We start from the raw sequence: 25388 nt of genomic DNA on the forward strand, positions 1-25388 counted from the left end.
ATCGACACGTGATCGGTCAAATTCAACCAGTCGTGCGTCGTTATGACACCGACAATTGGTGTCGGTGGTGATTGCTAGCGAGGGATAATGGCTTGAGTGGATGAAAGTATTTTTGTTAAGAGTACTATTACACTTACAAAGAACTTTTATAAAAATCTTCAGACAAAATGATGTAACAAAAAATAAATGAAAAAATAAATTTAATACTATACTCTTCCATTTATTTTTTGTCATTCTATTCATTTTCTATCATCTCACTTTGTATAGAAATCTTTGTAAGTATAATATTATTATTTTATTAATTTTAAAACTTTTATTAAAAAAAATAATTATTAAAGTTTTGAATTGAATAGAATAAGATTTGATTTTGAAAAGAATTTTGAATATTAAAAAATATATGCATTTTGGTAAGAGTCGACAGTAGGAAAATAGGGAAACGTAGGGAATAATATTTATATTAACTGCACTCGATTGCACAACAAATAAACGATCAAAAACCAATACCCAGTGGTAGAAATAGAAACATATTATGTTGACTTAAGATTTCGGAAGCACATATAAGTCCACATTTCAGTTTCAATTATGAGTCTCGGTAATAGAGGAGACAAAATTATCTTTCGCTCAGGGCATATTGAGGTTATCAGCTTTAAAAAGATGGGGAAGAATCATGCCCGGTTCAACCAGCAACTAACAAATCCGCCAAAACAACCTCAAATCTCGCCGTTATGAATTTGTTATGCACTTTGTAACCCCAAATGCTGCCATGTTAGCAACGGTGTGGCGCCTAATTGCCTGCCTCTGCCGGTTTACACGAAAAACTTATAGTTGACTGTAAAAACAGTGGATCTGAAATCACAAGGCCAATGAAATGCATTACTTGTTGAGATTTTCATATCAAACTGTGGTAAAACGAATGGCCAACTAAGTTGTGACAATTGGCTCTCAAGTCAAGTCAGGATTAAGTCCACTCACCACACTTTGCGTCTCATGAAAATATGGCATTCACAAATGCTTCAGCATCAAAGGGTTGTAAGTCCTCTACACCTTCACCAACACCCACAAACTTTACAGGGATGCCAAGCTCATCAACCACACTTACCTATATGAGGGACATACAATCTCACTGATTATCAAAATCATAGATTTGAGATATGGAGTTGGCAACCACTGCAGTCATAGCCATATAACAATGAAGGTTGAGATAGGGAGTTACCACACAGCCACCTCTAGCAGAACCATCAAGCTTTGTCAAAACCAACCCTGTTATTCCTACAACCTGTCAGAAAAGTTTTTGCTCAAACAATTTAGCAAGTGGCTGTTAATTATATGTCTTTTAGCTGAAAAGAATGTGAGAGGCTTTTAGACTGTCAACAAAACAACTTGGATGTTCCCCTCCAATTCATCTTGGCTATGGTTTTTATGTTTGTGTGAAGTATACTACAAATCAGGAAAAATAACACAGGAGGCAAGAGGTTGGGAATATTACTTCATTAAACTCTCTTGCTTGTGGAAGCATGTTCAAACCAGTGGTCCCATCTAGAACTAGTAGAATCTCCTGCAAATAATAGGAAACGGCAATACACAAATCCAAATTGAATCACAAATCAGAATAAATTTTCCTATTCAAACCATTTATGCATTATCCAAAATCAATAATCAGAAACGTATTAGAAAACTTGCATTAACTAATCCTATGGACCAGATGGGATAGAGATTTAAAGAACACCAAGATTCATTAATGATTATGCTTGAAATTAAATTATTTATAATTTGAGAAACCTGTTAACAGATAACCAAAGAGGATGGTCCTTAATGACAGAATTTAACTCACAGTAGCTGCCAAATAAAAAGCAAGAAATTCACTGTTTAATCTATTGAGTTGGACAGGATGTGTCTGTATGCCACATATCCCAAAATTACTTCAATGCCAGATGTTAAGGTAACAAAGAGTAGAGCTTACATTAGGTGCGCCAGAAACAACTTTGCCCACAGCTTTCTTACATGCTATCAACTCTTCCATCAGGCTATAGTTAGTGTGGAGGCCTGATAATCAATAAAGATTCTGTTTACAATTTACCAACTAAGAAGCAAATAACAGTATATATGAATAACAGTGGAACCTCTCTGTACTTACGTCCAGATGTATCACACAAAACAATATCAAAACCCTGTTCTTTCCCTCGTTTTACAGCCTGTGAAAGAACTATTCAGGAAGCACTTTAAGATTATATGTTAGTAATTACACCATGTCCGAGATTTTTCGATGCCACTATAAGAATAAAAGCAACAAGATTCCACTAGACATTTTTTTCCTACCTGATGATGCTTTAGCGTTTTCTTTTTCAGCCACAACAATCTCACAGCCAGTCCTCTCAGCCCATATCTCAAGTTGATCGCTAGCAGCTGCTCTAAATGTGTCTCCTGCTGCCATCAATATCTGGCAGAGTTCTAAACCATAAGGTGATGGAGATTACAAACACTACTTTTAATTGAGACATGCTCTTTGAAAGTAACAAAACAAAATAATAGTAGGTCTTCAGAAATAGACTTCAGATCCAGTTCCTCCATTATTTCTGACTGCCAAAATACAAGCTCCAAATATCCACCAATTTTGCAAATGCAATATCAGATACCAGAATAGACTCTGAAAACATAATGTATTTTCCTGATATACTTGGAAATATAATCTTAAAGGTTTGATGTCAAGAACATTAATCTCCGCCCCATAACAGTTCTATGACTTCAAGTGGTTGACAAAAACTATTTTCCTACTATACTAGGTCCATACAAGAACATCAAGAGGAGGAGTTATAAGAACTTCGTTATTGCAGATGAAATTCTAGATTTTTTCTTTTTTCTCATGCACGATTTGGATAGATTTATCAAACTGCAATAGAAGCAATGCCAAGCAATAACATCTCACCTTTGCCCCTTCATTCTTTAATCTATAAGCCAGCTTTCCTGCAAGGGGTTGGTCAGATCATCATTTTCTTGTTATAGAAAATAAGGCATAATTTGCTTGCCAACACAGAAAATATAGCAATCCCTATCCCTACTCTACAAAAGTTGCATATTTCATAGAAGAAAGATTACAAGAAACAGCATATTTCAACTAGTTTTAAAATTTCTACTTGAATAGCAATCTATATTGTGACTCACCGAGTGATGTAGTCTTTCCACCTCCATTAACCCCAACAATCATGACCACAGCTGGTTTCCTAAACATCAAAAAGTACCAAAGAATAAAGAACAACTTCATATAACCAAAACAAAACAACACAAAAACAAAAGCCTAAACTGTATTCAGAACCTGAAACCAAGTTGAAGCTCTGTCTTGTTCCCTTTCTTAGTCAAAAAATCCATCACACTTTTCTTCAAAGCTTCCTAATTTATAATAATAAAAATAATAAAGTACGCCTGATAGTGCAAATAATAAATAAATATAAATAAGATATAAATACCTTTATTTCACTTCCAGATTTGAGCTTCCCTGCCAGTATATCCTCTCGCAGGCTCTCCACAATCTTAACAGTAATTCTTGGCCCAAAATCAGAAACCAACAAAGCCTACAACTCAGAAACAAGTAATTCACTTTCTTTTCCCGAAAAATAAATTTGAGGAGAAAACGATAAAGTGGAACAAAATTGAAACCTCTTCGAGTTCGTCGAGGACTCGGTCTGTGTCGGCGAGGTTCCAGTAAAGCAGAAGCTCGTCAATTACGGCGAGGTTGTCTCTGGTTTTGGAGAATCCAGAAAATATCTTTTCCACGTCACTCTTTGCTTTCTCCTTAATCAACCGACCGAGTCGGGTGAAGAATCCGGTCTGACTCGCCGAACATTTGAACCGGTAAGTTGCCGGTCGAGTTTTAGTGGGAGGAGAGATTCGTGTTTGAGGGATGACGAAGCCATGGTGTGGTTGTGAAAGTTTAGAGATGAGCGAGAGATGTGTAGTTGAAGCCATTTCTCTCTTCCGAAAGAAGTGTCAGTCACTGGATAATATGATTTGGAACGATGTCGTTTTTCCACCCTTAATAAAACGAAACCGTTTTTAAGATTACTTTCAAGCTTCAATGTCAGTGTCAGTAGACAACAGAGTCTAATCATCTCAAAAGATAGATAGTCCCAGATTTTTTTTATTGAAATTTTTTAGCAAAACTAAATTGGAATATTAAGTTGTTTATTATCTTCTTGAAGTCTGATTATATTTTGGTATAACTATAAATTTGGAAGAAGAGAAATTAATTCAGTTCTTCTTCTTGTACCAGAAGTTAAAACTGTACTTGTTGAGTTGGTCGTCTTGATCTTGAAGATTCAACTATCCGTGTTGATCTCTGTATAATTCTGTAGCTCTTACATATGTCTTTCCTGCAGCAGTGGGCTGCTTAGTTTTTGCAATGATATTTCCTTTAGGAAAATAATAAAGCCACCGATGATAGTGTACCGAATTTATATACCGAATAACGTGATAAAATCTTGACCATTGATTAATTTTAATTTAATATCAATAAACAGTCAAGATTTTATCACGTCATTCGATGCATAAATTCGATGCACTACCATCGGTGACTGTAGCATTACTCTTTCCTTTATCCGGAAAAACAGGAAGCAATAATGGATGCTTGTCAGCAAGAGTCAAGAAGGAACATGGCAGGAGTGTTTTATCGGCAAAGTAGATTTACCTTAATTGATGATGAAATGGAGGAAACTTTTAATGTGAGATGAAATTCCTGTGTATGGAAGATTCCAGCCACATGTTTGAGAGTTGCCCAGAAATTAATGAAACATGCGGAAACTCACCATGTATCTCCCCCACAGACTTCTTTCATTAGACTAGTGTGTTGATGCCACATGTTGCTTATTTTATCCAAATCCATCCACCATTGACTTAGTCAGTCGCCTATTATATTTATATGCAATTTATTATTTAATACGTTTGCAATTGCGAAGTGGTGATGATGCTTCTCTTCGGCCATATACTTAGAAGATTTTATTATGTAGGCCCATTACCCATAGGACAATCAAAAAGTTTTTTGGTTCGGTTGTTGATCAAATCAAACGGTTAGTTAAGAAATAATAAATATTTTTTCCTATGGATTGTTCCGCCCAACACGGTGCGGCAAGGAAACCCGATCGTGACTCAAGAGTCAAGAGTAACGAGTCTAAAAGAATACACTAGTGATTAGCCGCCAAATACAGGAAAGATCCCGTAACGTGCTGTATTACTCTTTTTTTTACTTAATTAAAATTACGGGTTTAACTATTATGAAATTAATATTTTAAAAATGTATTTTATACATTTTAGATTACAAATTTTAAATTACTATTAGATATTGATACAATGCTTTTTTCTTTATAATCAAAGTCTTTTTTGATTAATTTGGGCGAATTTCAACTAACCCTCAAGATATATTAAACATCTTATTAATTTAATGTACAGATAAATCAATCACTTTATAGGATTTAAACACAAAATCTTTAGATAATTCATACAGATAGCATATTGATACAGCATTATAATATAGTTAAGTCTTTTATTTTTTTTATTTTAAAAAAAAAAAAACTTAACCACCAAGAGGGAAAAGTCTTTTATAAAAGAAAAAATAATGGAAAAATTATTGCATCTAACGTTAATATAAACAAGATGAGGAATAAATGGAATTGGACTTTATGGATATTATTAAATTAAATTAATAAATTTTGTGTANATACTTAGAAGATTTTATTATGTAGGCCCATTACCCATAGGACAATCAAAAAGTTTTTTGGTTCGGTTGTTGATCAAATCAAAAGGTTAGTTAAGAAATAATAAATATTTTTTCCTATGGATTGTTCCACCCAACACGGTGCGGCAAGGAAACCCGATCGTGACTCAAGAGGAACGAGTCTAAAAGAATACACTAGTGATTAGCCGCCAAACACAGGAAAGACCCGTAACGTGCAGCATTACTCTTTTTTTTTTTTTTTATACTTAATTAAAATTATGGGTTTAACTATTATGAAATTAATATTGTAAAAATGTATTTTATACATTTTAAATTACAAATTTTAAATTACTATTAGATATTGATACAATGCTTTTTTTTTAATAATCAAAGTGTTTTTGGATTAGTTTGGGCAAATCTCAACTAATCCTTAACATCTATTGAACGTCCTATAAATTTAATATGTAAATAAGTCAACCATTTTGTGAGATTTAAACATAAAATCTTTAGATAATTCATATAGATAGCATATTGATACAATACTATAATATAGTTAAGTCATTTAATTTTTTTTAAAAAAAAAAAACTTAACCATGGAGAGGGAAATTTTTTTTATAAAAGAAAAAAAATTGCATCTAACGTTAATATAAAAGATGAGGAATAAATGGAATTGGACTTTATGGATATTATTAAATTAAATTAATAAATTTTGTGTACTGCGGAATAGTATAATATTATTACAAGTTATAAATTGGACCACAGAAATTGTAATTTTACTTCCTAGGATAGTTGGTTGAATTTTCCCCGAACAGATCTACACGCCACGTTTGAATTTCAGAACGATATCCCCGGAATTCTCTAATTATAAAATGTTTCTACAGCGCAGTAAGAGAGACCCACGACCACGAGGGTGGAGTCAAACTTTACGTTGCCCTGTCTTTTACGACATTCATATGTCATTTCACCGTGTATAAATGAGATCGGCTGCATAATAGTACTTTACTTTTCTTTTCTTTTAAAACGGTCAGAATTATTAAAGTACAGAAACAACGTATCTATTTCTTTCGCCTTTCTGGTGACCTTCATCGCCATCAATATAAAAGCACAAGCTCTCTATTTACTTGATTTCATCAATTCAATTTCCTAAACACACACATAAGCCCTCTTTTTACTTGATTTCATCGATTACATCTCCCAAACATACTCATAATTACGAGTATATAGTTTTGTGCTTACGTTGCATTACACTACCGGTTCAAAAATGGAGGCTTCGTCTTCTCGCAAGGTAGAAATCACAGTCTTATCTGCGGAAAATCTCCGTCTTAATAAAAAACTGGTGACAAAGAACACATTCGTCATCGTCCAAACTGATCCTTTCAACTGCCATACAACAAGAACCGATACGCTAGGAGGAGGGTATCCTTCATGGAACGAGAAGCTTGTTATCGACTTGCCCATGCATGCACGCTATATCTCTTTAGAAGTACAGACCAAGAGTTCTTCAGGGAACAGAAGTATTGGATTTGCGAAGATACCAGTATCTGATTTTACTGGAGGGTATGTACCAGAGAGTTATTTGCACTTTTTGAGTTATAGATTAAGGGATGCTAGGTGGGAGAAGAATGGGATAATCAATGTCTCAGTGAGAGTAAAGACGCCAGGATACGCAAAGAGTTCGTCTAAAACAGGATTGAAGGAGACAGAATACCCATCGTTTTCGTCGCAAGCTTCAAATAAAAAAGTGCAGGGATATGGGTCTTGTTCATTACAGGTTACAAGGCCGAATGTGCAGGGATATCCATCGTTTACATCGTCGGTCACAGGGCCAAATGTGCAGGGATATGCATCGTTTTCATCTCAGGCACATTTAGGAGTTCCGGTTGGTGGAGTGGTGAGGGGTGTACCTGTTTGGGGTACAAATCGTGCATAAATATTATTTGATATATCCAAGGGATTATGAAAATTGAGAGGCCTATATACATACATACGTACAACAGCATATGAAACATAAAGATTTATTTTTATTTTTCGACAAAAGGATTGATGATTGTAATTATTTTACAGAAAGGAATTCTAGCTATTGCTGGACTGCATCTGTAATTGGTGTCATAATTGTTTGCGATTTCTGCTATGTTAACAAATTCATTCTTAATTATAGATGCTGCCTATGTTTTATTGCATGCAGTTTGGATGGTATGAACTTTGGCCCAATGAAATATTTTCTCTCACCTTTTATCAGTTATTTAAAAAAATTAAATGGAGGGGAAAAGAGACAGCCAGACAGGAGAGCATCTAGAGAATAGTGTTCATGCAGAATTGTAATAGTGGTGGTATTGTGTCAACACATGACATGCTAAATGGAAAGTTGACAAAGTCATAATAACATGTTAAATGAAATAAGGTTGACTGACTGACATAGTCAAAGCTGACTGACGTATTCCCCTTTACGTTTATGATGATGTCGACAGGATGAAAATAATCATCGGTTGATTTTTTTTTTTTTTTTGGTTAAGGAAATTCACTGTATAACATTGATCATGACATTAAAATTATAAAAGTACCCTTAAACGAATTTAAGTTTAGTGAAATTGGTTTTGTTGTGGTAATATTATAACGATTATCGCGTGATATTTATTTTTCTTTAAAAAAATAAATAAATAAATGGCCTCAAATTAAGAATTATGCTTCGTTTATAAACGTGTTTTTCATGAAGACATCCTCGTATAGATTACAGACAGGCCCTAGTCTCGCAAGAAATCACTGGCAAACAAACTGTAGTGCATTTGAATGGGTCTGTCAAAAGTAATCCTAACTTTAAGCCACGTACAAGTGGCATCCCATCTTAATGAGACCTGGAGCCAGCAAGGCAATAACGCCGAAAGAAAACACGTTAGCTGATTGACATTAATCATGAAATAGGTAACCGATAAGTCGATAACCCCAACTAATACGAAAAATAACTATATAAAGTATTTAGAAGAGAGAAAATTGGGGAAAAACACTGTATATTATATCGGGTAAAGAAAACAATCTGTACACTGTCTTTTATATTTACAAACTAACTCTAGTTAATAACTAACCAAACTTGTAACTAACTCTCTTAACAATAACAGTAACAAACTAACAAACTAACTAAAACTGTTACATTTAAACAAACTAATAAACTGAATTGTACATGTTAACACCCCCCCTCAAGTTCGAGGGTGGTAGAGGTCAAGCACACCCAACTTGTTTAACAATCTGGAATGCAGTGGACTAACAAGAGCTTTAGTGAGCAAGTCTGCAGGCTGTTCAGATGATGGAATATAGGCAGTGGTAATGACTCCCAATTTAAGTTGTTCTCTCACAATGTGACAATCAATGTCGATGTGTTTAGTCCTCTAATGGAAGATGGGATTTGATGCAATGTGATTAGCAGCTTGGTTGTCACAATGAAGAGGTATAGGAAGCAAATCAGTAAACCCAAGTTCCTGAAAAAGTTGAATCAACCAAAGTAGCTCACATACAGTGGAGGCCATAGCCCTATACTCTGCCTCTGATGAAGATTTAGAGATAGTGGCCTACCTTTTAGATTTCCATGAAATTAAAGACTTGCCAAGAAAAATGCATTACCCTGTAACTGACTTTCTTGTCATGAGACAGGATCCCCAATCAGAGTCACAAAATGCTGATAAATTCATAAGATTGTCAGCTAGAAAAAAATAGACCTAAACCAGGAGCAGACTTAAGATATTTCACCACTTTAAGTGCTGCAGTCATATGGGATTGTTTGGGACTATGCATAAACTGACTTAAGAGATTGACAAAAAAACTTAAGTCTGGTCTAGTCATGCATAAGTACAACAACTTACCCACCAGCCTTTGATAAACAATTGGATCAGCAAGAGGGGGATCAGGACCAGCAGGAAAAAGGTCATCATAAGCAACTGATGTAAGTTTCAAAGTAGAATCCATAGGAACTGCAGAAGGCTTGGATGCAGACAAATCTGATTCAGATATAAGCTCCAAAGCATACCTTCTTTGACATAAGTGAATACCCTTGGAAGATCTTGCTACCTCTAAACCCAAAAAGTATTTTAGAACACCCAAATCTTTGAGTTTAAAATGAGAATGCAATAGCTGTTTGGTGGAATTGATCATGTCAATGATATCCCCTGTGAGAACAATATCATCTACATAGACTAAAACCAGCATAATATGAGAATGCATCCTCTTAATGAATAAAGAATAATCAGCTTTAGATTGAGTAAATCCTCCAGAAAGTAAAGCTTGAGTAAGCTTGTAATTCCAGGCTCTAGATGCCTGATTAAGTCCATATAGAGACTTGTGTAACCTGCAAACTATAGGTTGCCCCCTTTGCTGCCCCCCCTGCCTTGCAAAACCTTGAGGCAAAGTCATGTAAATCTCTTCTTGTAAATCCCCTTGCAAAAATGCATTATCCACATCCATTTGGTAAAGTGGCCAATTATGCATGGAAACAAGTGACAAAATGGATCTAATGGTAACCATTTTAACAACGGGAGAAAATGTTTCTGCATAATCCACACTTGCAGTTTGCGTGTACCTTTTTGCCACCAATATTGCCTTATATCTTTCCAAGGAACCATCAGCATTATATTTGAGTTTATAGACCCACTTACAACCAATTGGATTCTTGCCTTGGGGTAAAGGGACTAAGGACTAGGTTTTATTTCATTCCAAAGCTTGTATTTCCTTTTGCATGGCAACTACCCAATTAGGATCCTGAGAAGCTTTATTAAAGGAAGAGGGTTCCACTAGATTGAGATGAGATAAGAAGGCTTGGTAGCTTGGTGAAATATGACTATAAGATACAAAATTAAAGATAGGATATGGGATGCAAGTGGCTGAATTTGAAGTGGAAGGAGAAATAGATAGACATACAAAATCTGAAGTCCAGATAGGGGGCCTTGTAAGTCGATTGGATTTCCTAAGAGGGATGGAAGGTTGAGGTGGAGAGGAATTAATAGATGGAGAGGGAGGTCCTGTAGGTTCTGCATGCTGGACAACAGGCAATAAATCGACTGATAAAGGGACAGTAGGGGTTGTAGTTGTAGAAGGTAATTCAATATCCAAAAATTCAGGATCAAAAGGAAAAGGTGATGATGGAGATGTGGACCAAGTGAAAGGAAAAATGGTCTCATGAAAAAGAACGTCTCTAGTGACAAAACTTTTATGAGAAGAAATATCATAAAGAAAGTATCCATTTTGAGTCAAAGAATAACCCAAAAAGACACAAGGGGTAGATCTAGGTGACAATTTGTCCTTAGGGGTGAGAATGGTAGCATAAGCTAAACAACTAAAAACCTTGATGTGATCTAATGAAGGAGGGTGACCAAAAAATCTTTCAAAAGGTGATATATCTTTGAGAACTGAGGAAGGAAACCTATTTATAAGGTAAACTGCTATTTGCACACAATAACCCCACAAATGATTTCTTATATTGGACTGAAATTTTAAAGCCCTAGCTACTGCAATGATGTGTCTATGTTTCCTCTCAACAACTCTATTTTGTTGAGGGGAATAAACACATGAGCTTTGATGGACAATGTCTTTACTGAGAAATAGATCATGGCATTCTTTATTAAAAAATTCAAGGCCATTGTCACTTCGAATGCATTTCGGAGTACAATGGTATTGAGTTTCTATCATTTTAAGAAAATGTTTAATGGTAATGAAAACTTCAGATTTGCATTGCATGAGAAATAACCAGGTTACTCTTGAAAAATCATCAACCAAAGTAAGGAAATACCTAGCATTTCCATGTGTTGGAATCCTATGTGGACCCCAAACATCTACATGTAACAAATCAAAAATACAATTAGAAATTGAAGTACTATGATGGAATGGAACCCTAGTTTGCTTAGCTAATGGACAAACAATGCAGTGAGGAGGATTAGAAACATCAAAATCCTTATGCACATGATGTACTATTGTATAAGGAACATGTCCTAACCTTTGGTGCCACAATTCAGCACTATTAGAAACATTTGCAGCAAGAAATTTTTTTGGAAATTTAGAGTCTTTATTTAACTGAAAATGACATGGTACATTATTAGTTGAACAAAGACTTTTTGAAATATTGCAAACAGCTTTATGCGAAGCATTTATTGACATTATTGATTTTTGTGAATTGGAGTCAAGAAAATATAGGCCTTTGCTTATGCTTACCAATCCCCTTCAATTTGCCACTGTAAAGGTCCTGAATTAGACAAAAATCAGGGTAAAAATTGATAGTACAATTATTAGAAACTATAAATTTGGAGACGGAAAGCAAATTGTGTCTAAAGGTTGGTATATGCAGAAATTTTGAGAGATGTATGCCATTGTCCAAAATTGTAGAACCTACATGTGCAATATGACTCTTAGTGCCATCAGCTAAACCTACAATGGATTTTGAAGAAGGTTTTATGGCAGTGGGAGACTACAGAATATTAAGGTCATAGGTCATGTGATCAGTGGCCCCTTTATCTATGATCCAAACATTTTTATTTGAATCAGGCAATGTAATATCATGTGTACTATTAAAGATACCTGCAAGGTTTGCAACTGAATGATTTGTGGAGGTTACATTCCTGCAAGGTTTGCAACTGAATGATTTGTGGAGGTTACATTCTCTTTTCCCAGCAGCTCCAGAATCTGATTGTACTGCTCCGATGTGAAAACAGGTCCGGTTGGAATATTAGGAGACTTTGCATCTGTCGTTTCTGCAACTGTTTCTTGTGATTGCACTTGATTAGCAGAGTATTTGGATTTTGAGTTCCCCTTTCCTTTTGTAAATTGATAATCTGCTGGATAACCATTCAACTTGTAACAATTGTCACGTTTGTGACTAGGTAGGTGACAATAATCGCATTCAATATAAGGTTTCTTTCCCTTATATCTCTGCCATGGATTATGATTTTTACCATTATGAGCACAGAGTGTTGTAGTTACATCTGCATTAGTATTCAATCCTACTAGAATCCTTTGGCTCTCATCTTGATTCACTACGGAATATGCTTGTTTCACACTCGGCAGGGGATTCACCAACAGAATTTGGCTTCTGACCATAAAGTACAACTCATTCAAACCCATCAAAAATTGCAATAACTTTTGTTGATTAAGGTGTTCAAGATATGTCTTTGCGGAAGCATTATTTGGAGCAGGAAGACTTACCATAGAATCCAATTCGTCCCATAACGACTTAAGTTTGTTAAAATAAATTGCCACAGTGTTGGTTCCCTAGGTAAAATTCACAATTTCTCTATGAATACCAAAAACTCTAGTGCCATTCACTTTGTGATATTGTTTTTTTAGATCCTGCCAGACTTGTGAAGCATTGGTTGAATACACAATCCCGTTGAATATTTCTTTGGTGACTGAATTAAAAATCCAGGCAAGAACCAGAGAGTTGGACCTTTCCCACTATAGAGCTAAACAGTTATGAACTGAAGGTTTGGTGTAAGTTCCATTAACAAAACTGAGCTTGTTTTTGGCACATAAGGAAACAGTCATAGCTCTGCTCCAAATACCGTAATTTTCTGTTACTATGAGCTGTTCTGACACTAATACTGACCCTGGTGTATCAGATGGATGAACGTAGAGGGGCGAATTTGAATCAATCGACTGTATAACTGATTCTTCTGCCATAGCTGATCTCACTGCTTCCAAAATCTACAACTCAAAACTGAACAAATTGACGAATCTTACGCCTTTTCAAGCTGAACCAGAAGAATATAAAGGTTCAATCGAACCAATTTCTGGAAAAAATTTGCAGGAAATCTCCTGCTCTGATACCATGTAGAAGATAGAAAATTGGGGACAAACACTATGTATTATATCGGGTAAAGAAAACAATCTGTACACTGTCTTTTATATTTACAAACTAACTCAGTAAACTACTAACTGCAGTTAACTAACTCTAGTTAATAACTAACGAAACTTGTAACTAACTCTCTTAACAATAACAGTAACAAACTAACTAAAACTGTTACATTTAAACAAACTAATAAACTGAATTGTACATGTTAACAAAGTATTATTAATATAGAAAGAGTAACCGATCATTGTGGAATAAGTTGTGTAATGACAAATGCAAATGGAGTAGATCATATTAAAATGTTAATGTTTGATTTTGACACAAACAACTTTGTACGTGTAAAGTGCTAAGAAGTTAAATGTGAGCAAATTATCAAAAGTGTCTGAAATACTGTGATGGCAGTTGCATGCAAGTGTATAAAATAAAGTTGACAAGAGAGTTTTTATAGTGGTTTGTATGCTTATAAACGACTCCTACATCCATTGTGATTTGTATTTGTAAGTGTTCTTTTCTTGATCGTTACACAGGTTTACAAGGGTCACGATCTGGGATCTATGATTACAAGTGTTTGTGTTATGAGAGAATGTTAAGTCAGTCTCTTTCTAGTAGTGTTTTTGCTATTTGCTTTGTCTAATTTGTGTGTCTCTAACCTCCATTTTGTGAGGGGGAAGCTATCTATTTATACCTGTTTTACTCAAGGTAATGAGTGGTTTTTGCAAGTAGTCTGGTGGCGCGAAGATTCTTCATGTCTTCCCATTCATTGAGGACTTCCATGTATATCTTTAAATTAAATTGGGCTTGAACAGGCGTACGAACCAAATTAACTTATGCACCAAATTCATTCTTGAGACGGTTTGGGTTTTGACAGCTAATATTCTTATTATCTTTGGGTGCGTGTCGAATTCTAGTTAGTGAAGAGATCTGTTAAATCATGATTGGTGGAGATGACGTCAACGCGTGTCAGCCCTTATTTTTAGGCATAACAAGGTGTAAACGTGTAGAAAGAATAAGTAAATTTGAGTTGAAATGTATTATCAAAAATTCAAAATATTATAGGTGATGGAAAAATCAAATATCCAACTAAGGATACGAATTGGAATCCTTTAAATCCATATTTTCTAAAGAAAATAATAATTATATTAAAATTAAAAATTGATTAGGTAATATATTATAATTTTGGTAAGACTGAGTAAAACTTTTCCAAAGCAAGTAAATACGGAAAGTGTGGAATTAGTTCCTCTTTAAAGTTGTTGGCGTGGGCCGCGTGGCCTCTATTGAACCATCTGGGATCCTTCTCACTTCCTTCTTTCCGCCTTCGTAACAATAATACTACTCATATAAGAGACCGAGTGGAGTAATATATTTACGTTGCATCACGCATATTTGTGATTGTAAAACTCAACATGAACAACTCTTCCTCGCGCACGTTAGAGATCAGAGTCTTGTCAGCGGAAGACCTACGAATCGGTGGCAGATCTGTAAAAAAGAATGCTTTTGCGATTGTCAAGGTCGATCCTTGGAACTATCAGGGGACAAAAGTCGATCCTCTTGGAGGAAGTTATCCTAAATGGGACGAAATTCTTGAGCTCATTTTGCCTGTGGGTTCCACTTCTCTAACCCTGGAAGTACAATGCAAGACTTCTTCAGGTGATAGGCTAATAGGGACCGGAAATTTACCACTTTCCGATATTATTGAAGACTACACTCCAGAGCATTATTTGCGATTCTTGAGTTATATTCTAAAAGATACAAAAGGGAAGAGGAATGGAATTATTAATCTGTCCGTGAGAGTTAAAATGCCAAAACAGGTGCGTTCTTCGCAAGGAAAACCCAAGGTGCCTGATTATGCAGCGTGTTCATCCAATGCGGAGTTGAAGGTGGCAGGATACCAGAGTTCTCCGGCGCAAATGATTGAAATCCCTATCGGTAAGAGGAAATTTGAGGGAGCTGTGATTGGGGTTCCAGTTTGGCCACCAAATCATGACTAAATGTTTTTGGTCTAGATAGGAAATTTTTTCAAACACTAGTAAAGATTTTACTTGTTTTTTTTTCCTGTGGTATGCTGACTGGGCAACTTCAATTTGAGCATATAATTCCATTGGGGTTTCTTTGAATTTGTTGTAAAAATGATAATTGGTTTCCTTTATATTTGTTTGAACTGGTGAATGAGATGATCTAATCATGACTTTTTCTGTCTCGCTGCTTATGGTTATGACCAATGTTTTAAAAACCAATCTGAGGTTAAACCCGACAAAGAAGTCGGGTCCAGGGTTGACCGGTTTAATCGGTCAAACCGATGATGTGTCATATAAAAAAATTCAAAATTTTTGTTTCAGTTCACGTTAGCATGGTGATTGTTTCTGACGCACATTAACACGCATCGACGTCGACCTCTTTTTCCAGCTGTTTTCTCACCCAAAATCACCCTGTCACCAGCATTAGAACCCTCACCCTCTCCTTTTCAAAACGATACTCTTTATCCCCCTCTCATCACTCATCGGTCGTTGGCCATGGCAACAATGTCAATCGATTTTCATTTGCCGATTTTTGACCATTTCGAGTGATTCTAACCACCACCACCACCCTTAGACTCACCAGCAACTCCCCTACAAAACCCCCCAAAGTTCCCAAGCCATTCCGCCCACCTAATTGCTAGCAATTAGAAGCTAGGATTTCGCAATTTCTTGGCCAAATTCTAGCGATTTTGATGACCAAAACTTAATTGGAAACCACCTCCCGACTCACCGTAATCAACCCTTCAAAACCCCTTAACCCTCATTCATGTTTTCCCACTAAACACTAGTCGAAAGTCACCTTGAATCTGAATTTTGATTCACCCAATTTCCCCCAAAATCGGTTGCACTAGCGGTTTGCTATAGCAACCCCGACCCAACCGCGGGTCATACAGAGTGAACTAAGGCCCCCAGTTTTAGGGCCGACCTAGCCGGTTCCTGGTCGAATCGATTAAACCAGCCGGGTTTTAAAACAATGGTTATGACCTTATGGTTTCAGCTTTGGCAGAGACTGCTTTGAGTTGTATATAACTTGGCATTTTTAAAAGAACAAGATAAAAAGTGGAATCATGTAAAGGATATGTTATTGTACGCTGGTGAGGCTTGGACAAAAATTAAGTAGACAATAGGCATTAGTTTGAGGATTTCAACGAGGAGATTATTGGGAAAAATAGTACGCTGGTAGTCAGGATTGTAAATGATGTTTTTTCTTTTTGTATATGCTGTATTTTTTTTGTTCCTGGGAATGTCCAGGACGCTTAAACTTTTGTAGAGACTCTTTGGGGTCTCATTCTTTTTTTCTTAATACTATTTCCATTTACCCAAAAAAAAAAAAAAAAAAAAAAAATAGTGTTAAGACTAGGCTGTGAGGATTTTGACGAGGACAAAAGGTCAAAAACAGTGTTCAGAGAGAGCGAAAATACCAAAGAAGCATTTGTCGTATAATGGCTGAGTAAATGAACTTCGAACATCCAAAATTGAGCAGTGAGGAGGATTCCGCGTTCATCAACAACATCCAATCTCGATGAGAATAAGCGCATCTGAGCACATGCCTTTTTGTCCGTCATTGCTGACTGCACTATGCCACTGGCTCAGTGGTTGAGCAGTAATCTATTCTTCAACAGGGACGAGCTGTTATCGTGAGTATGATTGCACTATTTTGATTGTAGGGTCCATCGCCAACATCTAATTACATAATGAGATCAGGCGCATCTCAGCTCTTCTTTTATCATATACCAACACTTACTGATGAAGATAATAAGGCACACGGAAGCATCCCAACAGGCGCCACTGGTTTAGTGGATGAATGGTACGGTATGGTATGCACTCCTTAAACAGTGTTCGAATTTCGAACAGCCTTTGAGCTGTGATGATCATCGTGCTCATGTGATGGTAGGGTCCATCACCAAAGTCTGATCAAATTGATGAGAAAAAGCATATCTGAGCTCTCTTTTCTTTTTTCCTCTCTTTTCAAAAAGACTAAAAGTTAATGAAACACTGCAAAGTGCTACTACTGAATTTTGTTTTATCGCATACAATATGTGAAGATACAATAACGCACATAAATAGTTGAGACACTGCAGAAGTGCTACTACTGAATTTTTGTTTTATCGTATACAATTACAATATATTAAGATACAATACACTACGCACATAAATACAAGAGGAAAATAACAGTATTTACAATGAATACAAAATTATACCATTTTCTCATAACCTAGCATACCAACTAAGATATATAATCAATATACATACAACACTTAGAAGTAGTAGAACAAAGCAACACCTGCTAATAGGCTGAAACTACACAACTTTGCAATAAGGCTGCCTCCAGGACTCGAGGTCATGGTTCCCAACAAGATACCACATGCATTCACGCATAATAGACAGCCATCAAAGAAGAGCTCTATTCACAGTCAAATGTAAAACCTGAGTTACTATACCTCTTCGCTGCCTCTTTGGTTGCCACTTTTCAGAATGTTGAACTTGCAAAGAGGACAGGTTGCATTAATGTATAGCCACTTGTCTACACAAGCACAATGGAAATGGTGACAGCAGGGAAGCTCACGCAGTTCAGTTTCATCATCATAGGCAGAAAGGCAGATGCAACATTCCTATCATTTACACGAAATATTTGCGTAAAAAATATGGTAAAAATATCCACCAAATGGCATGAATATTATTCATTAACACCAAAACTTAAAAGGGTATCTGATGAGACCCTTAGTGTGCTGGTCTATTGCAGGAAACATAAGGTTGTGAGTAGGGGATTTTGGTGATGTTGGCAGGAAACTTCCATGGGTTTAGGCTAGGACAGGTGGCGATTAAGGGTTGGGACAGCAAAGGAATTCAGTTAGGGGGAGAGAGAGAGAGAGAGAGCTGGAGGATAAAAAGAGAGGGAGAGAGCAGATTAGAGGACAGAAGAATATAAGGAAATTTGGGAGGAGCTACCCTCAAAGTTAGCAATTAGGGAGGAGCTGGCCCTCAAAGTCCAGCGTTGTTTTTCCTTTCATATTTTGATTTTGTCCTTTTGGGTTGATGTGCTGGGTATATTTTGTTGTGTGCTGCCATTGTTATCAGTTTGTTGAGTATCAATACACATATCTATTTTCTTCCTATTTTTTGGCTGTTGGCTGTCATTATTTTACTGTTTTGTTGAGTTTTGGGAGTGGGTTCTCATCAGTATCACATTTAAATGTAATAGTATTAGATGGCCAACATAAGCTGAATGTCAATTTTGAAAGGGAAGGAAAGAAGTACCAAAAAAAAGGTCCCAAAATGACAGGGTCTGCTGCCAACAATTATATTGCAAATAGCACTTATTTATATTTCAATCTGGAACCTTAAAGAAAATAAGAGTTGTGTGCAATTATTGGTTTTGAGTTGCCAAGCTGCTGCTAGAGCCATAGGCACAAATACCATGCTTTGCAAAACCAAGAAGCTAAGATATTTCCATAAACATTTTAAAATCTTTGAAAAAACTATCAAACGATATATAACTGCACCAAGTTACTTACAGCATCCTCATGGGAAAGAGCATGTTCTGTGGGTGTATCAGTGTCACACTCGATCATTATTCCACCAAAAGATTCTTGAATTTCACCATTAACTTTCTGAAAATCGCCTAATCTCCGGAATTTATACTTTGGCAATCGATCAACCTCTTCTTCTGTGGCTCCTTCCTGTTTTCAGGTAGAATGTAGACAAATTCAAGTAGGGATATTCAACAATGGGGAACAGATGAGGTCAATAGAACTTAATAGAACAATTCCCAATAGGCAAACAAATGAGGAGAATCCAAAAAATCAAACAGCATAGCAATTAAAAGAGAGGAATATTATTTTAAGTACGTGCCACACCCATGATTCGACTTACCAAATGGCCTTAATTAAGCACACAATTGCCCAATGCTCCAAGCCAATGGCAATATCGTAAGAAGGTGTAATCTGAAATCATTCATGCAAAAATATATGCTTCCCAACCAAAAACATGCCAAGTTCTAAAATTAATTAAGGTGATCACTACTTCAAATTAAACAAATACATCAATGTAAACATGCAATTAGTATTCCAAGAACAAGCACCTCTTTCTTAATCAGGCAATGAAATGTTCAAATAGACACATAAAACAGTAAAATATGCACAGTCATGAATCTGGGGCAGTATAATATATTAATATATTAGCTCATGAAGCACAGATTCAGCCACTCTTTAACAGGAAAATTTGAACTCAAAAAAACAATTATAGAACTCTTAAAAATTTTCAAAGTGAATTACCCGCTCTGTCAAGGCATATAGTATTCCAAGTATACAAGGAAGACAGCAACAAACAGCAATACCAATTAGACATGCCACCGCAACACAGAGCATAACAAAGACTACATCAAACGCAAGGAATATTACACAAAGCCTGCAAAACAAACCGATCTGATTAGTAGCGTAAATCAATAATTAAATAAAAAGAGCTCAAAAATCAAAACACTTAAAGAATATTCTATTAAAGCTAACCAATAAAGCTGCGGCGAATCACGTGTCAAAGATTCAGCACTAGCAGTTATCCAGTAAAACCCAATGATCCACCATAAAAATGAAAACATAGTATTTGCAGACTCCAAATTCTTTGCAACACTGCAGCCATACAAATAAAAAGACAATTTAACAAAGCCTTGCTAATTAAAATACAATGAATTAATTAATTAATGAAAGAAAACAATTAAAAAGAAAAAGAAAAGAAAACTTGTCAGTTATACCTGGTTCCATCCTCAGTGTGAAGGTGGTCTTGTTCGTAATCTTCAGAATCAGCACCCTCACTACTGGACCCAGAAACCGAATCACTAAAAACCAAATCTTCCCCTTCACGCCTTCTTTTACATTCTAAAAACACGCAAAAAACGTGAAACATACATTGCAAAGCATAGCCAGCAATCCACAACCTTAGAGGCACTTTAGGATTTTCGTTTATACCCAAACCCAATACCGCAACAGCAATTAATACAAATGCTAAATTCCACATAACGTCAAGAACTAAGATGGGCTTCGAGTAGGCCCAGTCGCTTTGACGCTCTTCCAGCTGTTCCGCTGCCGTTTCTCTGACGCGCACAGACGGCTCTCGCAGCATCATGCGACGCCCGCTAGCGCGTCTGAGGAGACGCGCGGCGACGCCGCGCAGAGGGGGAGGCGGACGACGGAGGAGGCCGCGGCTTCGGATGAGGTGGTCGGGAATTGAGTGGGTTAAAAATGGTGTGGTGTCGAGGTTATCGTGTGGAAGAGTTGGGGAGTGCATATTGTGAACAGAAAGATAGAAATTGGATTAGGGTTTAGAGAAGAAAATGAATTGGTTTGAAAATTGGTGGGAGGAGAAGAGATGAGACGAAGAGGAAGAGGATGGTATATAATTCAATTAGACGCAGAAAATAACAAATAAAGAGGGTTATTTTCGGGGTCATTTATGTTTTTTCCCGGGACCAACTTTACCCACCTCATGCTCTTTTTAATATACCTTCTACTCGCGCTTGCTTGTTAACCCACTATAATATTTTACTCTCACAGACTTCTTTCCCTTTACCTTTTTTTTTTTTATAAAATAACAAACTTATATATATAATTTATAAAAGCAATTTTATTTTCATATTTCTAAGGCAAATGCTAACCAATTTTTTATGAATCATTAATATGTTATAATTTTTTAATAATTTATATCATATTTTAAATAAATTATTAATTATCCCTGTCAAAAAAAATTAAAAAAAAAACAATCACTGGATGATCTAATGATAAAACAGCAAATAAGAATATGAATTTATATGGTATTTCGAGTTTAAGTCCCCATAGCCCCTAATAGGGGTGATATCTAAAGCTTATACCTGACGGTAATTATAAGGTTTCAAGAGAATAGTTGAGATGTGCGCAAACTGACTCGGACAGTCTCTATCATGAAAAAAAAAAAAAAATAGGATTTATTTATATGTTATTGGAAAATATCAAGTATTTTATCAAAAAAATTAATACTTTTATAAAGATTTTTACATGTTTTTTGGTATTGTTATGGGGATTTTTATCAACTACATAATATAATTTATTAATAAAGGTATATACATTAAATATAAAAGGATTGTGGAAGGAAGTAAATCTCTTAAAATATTAGTATTAAGGGTGCGTTTGATTTAAGAAATATTAATGGCCAAACCCATTAATCTGACATCTAGCCATTTCTAGCCAGATTTGCTCCCGATATGACCTTTTCGACCATCAATATGGTCAGAAACGACCATATCGGGGTCTCTTAGTCATAGTGGACTGCTCATGGTGACTCTAGGTGACTTCTGACAACTTTTCGTTGCGGTCGACGGTGGTTTGGCTAGCGACAACAAGTGGATAGGGTTGGTGGCTTGGGTAAATTGAAATTTGTTTTGATTTCAAGGGTAATTTTATCCAAAAAGTTAATTAATTAAGGTAAAATGATAAAAACAAGATTTATGTAAATAAATTTAAAAATAAAGATATTATTATCTTAAAATTTTATTAATAAGAGATAAAATTATAATAAATAAAAGGTTATTCAAATAATCTTACAGTACGGTTTTAGAACGCGCAACTTGGGAGCGAGTATATAAGATAGGGTAGGTGAGTAAGTAATTAGAGAAAAAAGGGTGAATGGGTGTGAACGGGGCTGACACGAACAGGAGGATTAATGTCAAATATCCAAATAACAATATGCCAAAACATAATTTAAAATTTTGAAAACAATTATGTACGGCAACAAAAGGTTACCCAATTGGATGAAATGCCGAAAATCGACACCTGTATTCGAATTGACCCGACTCATTCCCGCCAAGTTGCTTCAAAACTAAGGCCTTTATGTGAATTCACTTCTCTCAGACACACGGACCCACATTTTTGGATATTACTCTCTCTGATTTTTTCTTTTCTTAACCCGCGAGTAAAAAGTAGCGGTTATGTTCAAATTGAATTTCAAATTTCTTAATTTGTCTTATTACTCTCAAACCAAGCGCTTTGAATTACATCGTTTTGTCTACAATGTTGCAAGTAACACTCGTTCTACCTTTGAATTGAACCGGGTATTGAATGATTTGTCTAAATCGGGTCGAATCGATGAAGCAAGAGAACTGTTTGACAAAATGTCTGATAGAGATGAATTTACCTGGAACACAATGATTGCTGGTTATGCCAATTCAGGAAGATTAACCGAAGCTAAAAATCTATTTAATGACACCCCATTAAAGAAATCCGTCACTTGGTCTTCTCTCATTTCTGGGTATTGTCAATACGGATGTGATATTAAAGCATTTGAATTCTTCTGGAAAATGCTGATTGAGGGACAAAAGCCTAGCCAGTACACAATGGGTAGTGTTCTTAGGTTATGCTCTTCAAAGGGTTTGCTTCAAAGAGGAGAGCAGATTCATGGGTATGTTATAAAGACTTGTTTTGACTCTAATGTTTTTGTTGTTACTGGTCTTGTTGACATGTATGCGAAGTGCAAGTGCATTTTGGAAGCCGAGTGTCTCTTTAAAATGATGCCTGAAGGGAAAAATCATGTGACCTGGACAACCATGGTAACTGGGTATTCTCAAAACGGTTATGGGTTCAAAGCAATTGAGTGTTTCCGGGACATGAAAGCTGAAGGAGTTGAGTGTAATCAATACACTTTCCCTAGTATATTGACTGCTTGTGCAGCTGTTTCAGCCTGTGAATTTGGAGGACAGGTGCATGTGTGTATAGTTAAGAGTGGTTTTGGAGCTAACATTTTTGTTCAGAGTGCATTGGTTGATATGTATGCTAAATGTAGGGATTTGAATAGCGCAAGAAAGTTGTTAGTGGGCATGGACGTTGATGATGTGGTTTCTTGGAATTCCATGATAGTTGGGTGCGTGAAGCAGGGGTTCCAACAGGAAGCTCTATCTTTGTTCAAGAAAATGCATTCAAGAGAAATGAAGATTGATGATTTCACTTTCCCTTCTGTTTTAAACTGTTTTGCCTCCAATATGGATAAGCAAAATGCAGTGTCTGTCCATTGTTTGATCGTGAAAACCGGATTTGAGGATTACAAGCTGGTGAAAAATGCACTTCTTGACATGTATGCTAAGTTGAGGAGATTAGATTGTGCGGTTAAGTTGTTTAACCATATGCACAACAAGGATGTAATCTCCTGGACATCCTTGGTCACAGGATATGCACACAATGGCTATTATGAAGAAGCCCTCAAATATTTCTGTGACATGAAAATCACAGGTATTTGTCCAGATGAAATTGTTGTTGCCAGCATTTTGAGTTCTTGTGGAGAACTGACAGTTTTGGAATTTGGGAGACAAGTTCATGCTACCTTTCTGAAATCTGGCCTTGGATCTTCTTTATCTGTGGATAATTCCCTTGTAATGATGTATGCTAAGTGTGGATGCATAGAAGATGCCAATCGTGTATTTGACTCTATGAAAGTTCGGGATGTTATTACTTGGACAGCTCTAATAGTTGGTTATGCACAAAATGGAAAAGGAAAGGATTCCTTACAATTTTATCATCAGATGCTTGCTAGTGGCACAAAGCCAGACTTCATTACTTTTATTGGCTTACTATTTGCTTGCAGCCATGCTGGTCTAGTGGATAATGCCCGGCAATATTTTGAGTCAATGGAAAATGTTTATGGTATCAGACCAGGTCCCGAACACTACGCATGCATGATTGATCTCTTGGGGCGGTCAGGTAAACTCGATGAAGCCAAGGAATTACTTGATCAGATGGTTGTAGAACCGGATGCAACTGTATGGAAGGCACTCCTATCTGCATGTAGAGTACATGGGAACTTGGAATTGGGAGAGAGAGCAGCAAGAAAACTCTTTCAATTAGAACCCATGAATGCTATGCCATATGTTCTGTTATCTAATATGTATTCAGCAGCAGGTAAATGGGACGATGCTGCAAAAATTCGAAAGTTAATGAAATCAAAGGGAATAACTAAGGAACCAGGGTGTAGTTGGGTTGAAATGAACAGCCGAGTGCACACCTTCACATCGGAAGATAGAGACCATACAATGACAGCTCAGATTTATTCCAAGATTGATGAGATCATGTTATTGATCAAGGAAGCTGGTTATGTGCCAGACATGAATTTTGCACTTCATGATATGGATAAAGAGAGCAAGGAGCTTGGTTTGGCATATCACAGTGAAAAGTTGGCCATTGCTTTTGCACTTCTGACAGTACCTCAGGGAGTACCAATTCGTATATTTAAGAATCTCCGGGTTTGTGGTGATTGCCATACTGCAATGAAATACATATCAGGAGTTTATCTTCGGCACATTATCTTGAGGGATTCAAACCGTTTTCACCATTTCCAAGAAGGAAAATGTTCGTGTGGAGACTATTGGTAGAAAATAAATCTTGTTCCACAAAGCATTTAATGTGTTAGTTTCTCTTCAAGAGACGCGAAATCAGATGCCGGCTCAGTGGCTGTCAATGGTTCTGCAAATTTTTTCAAAATTCAGCGGCATTTCAAAGCTTTAGAATTTCTCATGATAAGAAACATGTACATTCTTTCTGTTTCTTCTTTATCTATAGGTCAATATTATTAGACATCAATCCATAATATATAGTGGAAAATATCTTCAATAATCAATACTGCTTATATATGAAAAAGAAAAAAGAAAAATTGGATTTACCTAGAATATCCGATGCCAGTCATTTCAAAGCTTGCGTGTTTATTTCTTTGATATTAAAGGCTGATAAAGGTATGAAACCAGCTCGAGTGATTACTTGATGGATTCCTTTCAACAACCATAATGATCTCAACATTGCATCCTTATTAAATTAAAAGTTTTTACAATTTAAGTGGGTTCTTTCAT

The 25388-nt window shown here is 36.1% G+C and overlaps 6 protein-coding genes, 1 non-coding gene and 1 pseudogene across 7 annotated transcripts; 5 read left to right on the plus strand and 3 right to left on the minus strand.

Moving 5' to 3' along the window:
• Positions 1-508: 508 nt before the first annotated feature.
• Positions 509-3975, minus strand: LOC116123987 (cell division protein FtsY homolog, chloroplastic-like). Its single transcript, XM_031409708.1, has 12 exons — positions 3652-3975; positions 3462-3566; positions 3311-3384; positions 3160-3218; positions 2924-2961; positions 2317-2437; positions 2135-2203; positions 1961-2043; positions 1487-1555; positions 1214-1276; positions 973-1099; positions 509-846 (listed from the first exon to the last, which is right to left on the minus strand). The coding sequence occupies exons 1-11, from the start codon at positions 3958-3960 to the stop codon at positions 986-988; spliced, it is 1104 nt and encodes a 367-aa protein (XP_031265568.1). The 5' UTR covers positions 3961-3975; the 3' UTR covers positions 509-846; positions 973-985.
• Positions 3976-6962: 2987 nt separating this feature from the next.
• LOC116123989 (BON1-associated protein 2-like) lies at positions 6963-8147 on the plus strand. Its single transcript, XM_031409710.1, has one exon. The coding sequence runs from the start codon at positions 6963-6965 to the stop codon at positions 7629-7631; it is 669 nt and encodes a 222-aa protein (XP_031265570.1). The 3' UTR covers positions 7632-8147.
• A 2246-nt stretch (positions 8148-10393) lies between these two features.
• Positions 10394-12880, minus strand: LOC116123984. Its single transcript, XM_031409703.1, has 5 exons — positions 12332-12880; positions 12069-12143; positions 11891-11921; positions 11430-11514; positions 10394-11276 (listed from the first exon to the last, which is right to left on the minus strand). The coding sequence occupies exons 1-5, from the start codon at positions 12878-12880 to the stop codon at positions 10394-10396; spliced, it is 1623 nt and encodes a 540-aa protein (XP_031265563.1).
• A 2043-nt stretch (positions 12881-14923) lies between these two features.
• LOC116123985 (BON1-associated protein 2-like) lies at positions 14924-15508 on the plus strand. Its single transcript, XM_031409704.1, has one exon. The coding sequence runs from the start codon at positions 14924-14926 to the stop codon at positions 15506-15508; it is 585 nt and encodes a 194-aa protein (XP_031265564.1).
• Positions 15509-17161: 1653 nt separating this feature from the next.
• Positions 17162-17253, plus strand: LOC116123994 (annotated as a pseudogene).
• A 141-nt stretch (positions 17254-17394) lies between these two features.
• On the plus strand, positions 17395-17481 carry LOC116123992. The gene has a single exon (XR_004127145.1). It is a non-coding gene; the product is annotated as a small nucleolar RNA snoR114 (small nucleolar RNA).
• A 90-nt stretch (positions 17482-17571) lies between these two features.
• LOC116123990 (E3 ubiquitin-protein ligase At1g63170-like) lies at positions 17572-20933 on the minus strand. Its single transcript, XM_031409711.1, has 5 exons — positions 20283-20933; positions 20041-20160; positions 19810-19942; positions 19051-19215; positions 17572-18147 (listed from the first exon to the last, which is right to left on the minus strand). Exons 1-5 carry the CDS (start codon positions 20813-20815, stop codon positions 17971-17973), a joined length of 1128 nt encoding a protein of 375 aa, XP_031265571.1. The 5' UTR covers positions 20816-20933; the 3' UTR covers positions 17572-17970.
• Positions 20934-22460: 1527 nt separating this feature from the next.
• On the plus strand, positions 22461-25098 carry LOC116123988 (pentatricopeptide repeat-containing protein At2g03880, mitochondrial-like). Its single transcript, XM_031409709.1, has one exon. It carries the CDS (start codon positions 22488-22490, stop codon positions 24915-24917), a length of 2430 nt encoding a protein of 809 aa, XP_031265569.1. The 5' UTR covers positions 22461-22487; the 3' UTR covers positions 24918-25098.
• The last annotated feature ends 290 nt before the right edge of the window (positions 25099-25388 follow it).

Source organism: Pistacia vera, unplaced genomic scaffold (genome assembly GCF_008641045.1).
Source record: "Pistacia vera cultivar Batoury unplaced genomic scaffold, PisVer_v2 Contig1469, whole genome shotgun sequence".
NCBI lineage: Eukaryota > Viridiplantae > Streptophyta > Magnoliopsida > Sapindales > Anacardiaceae > Pistacia > Pistacia vera.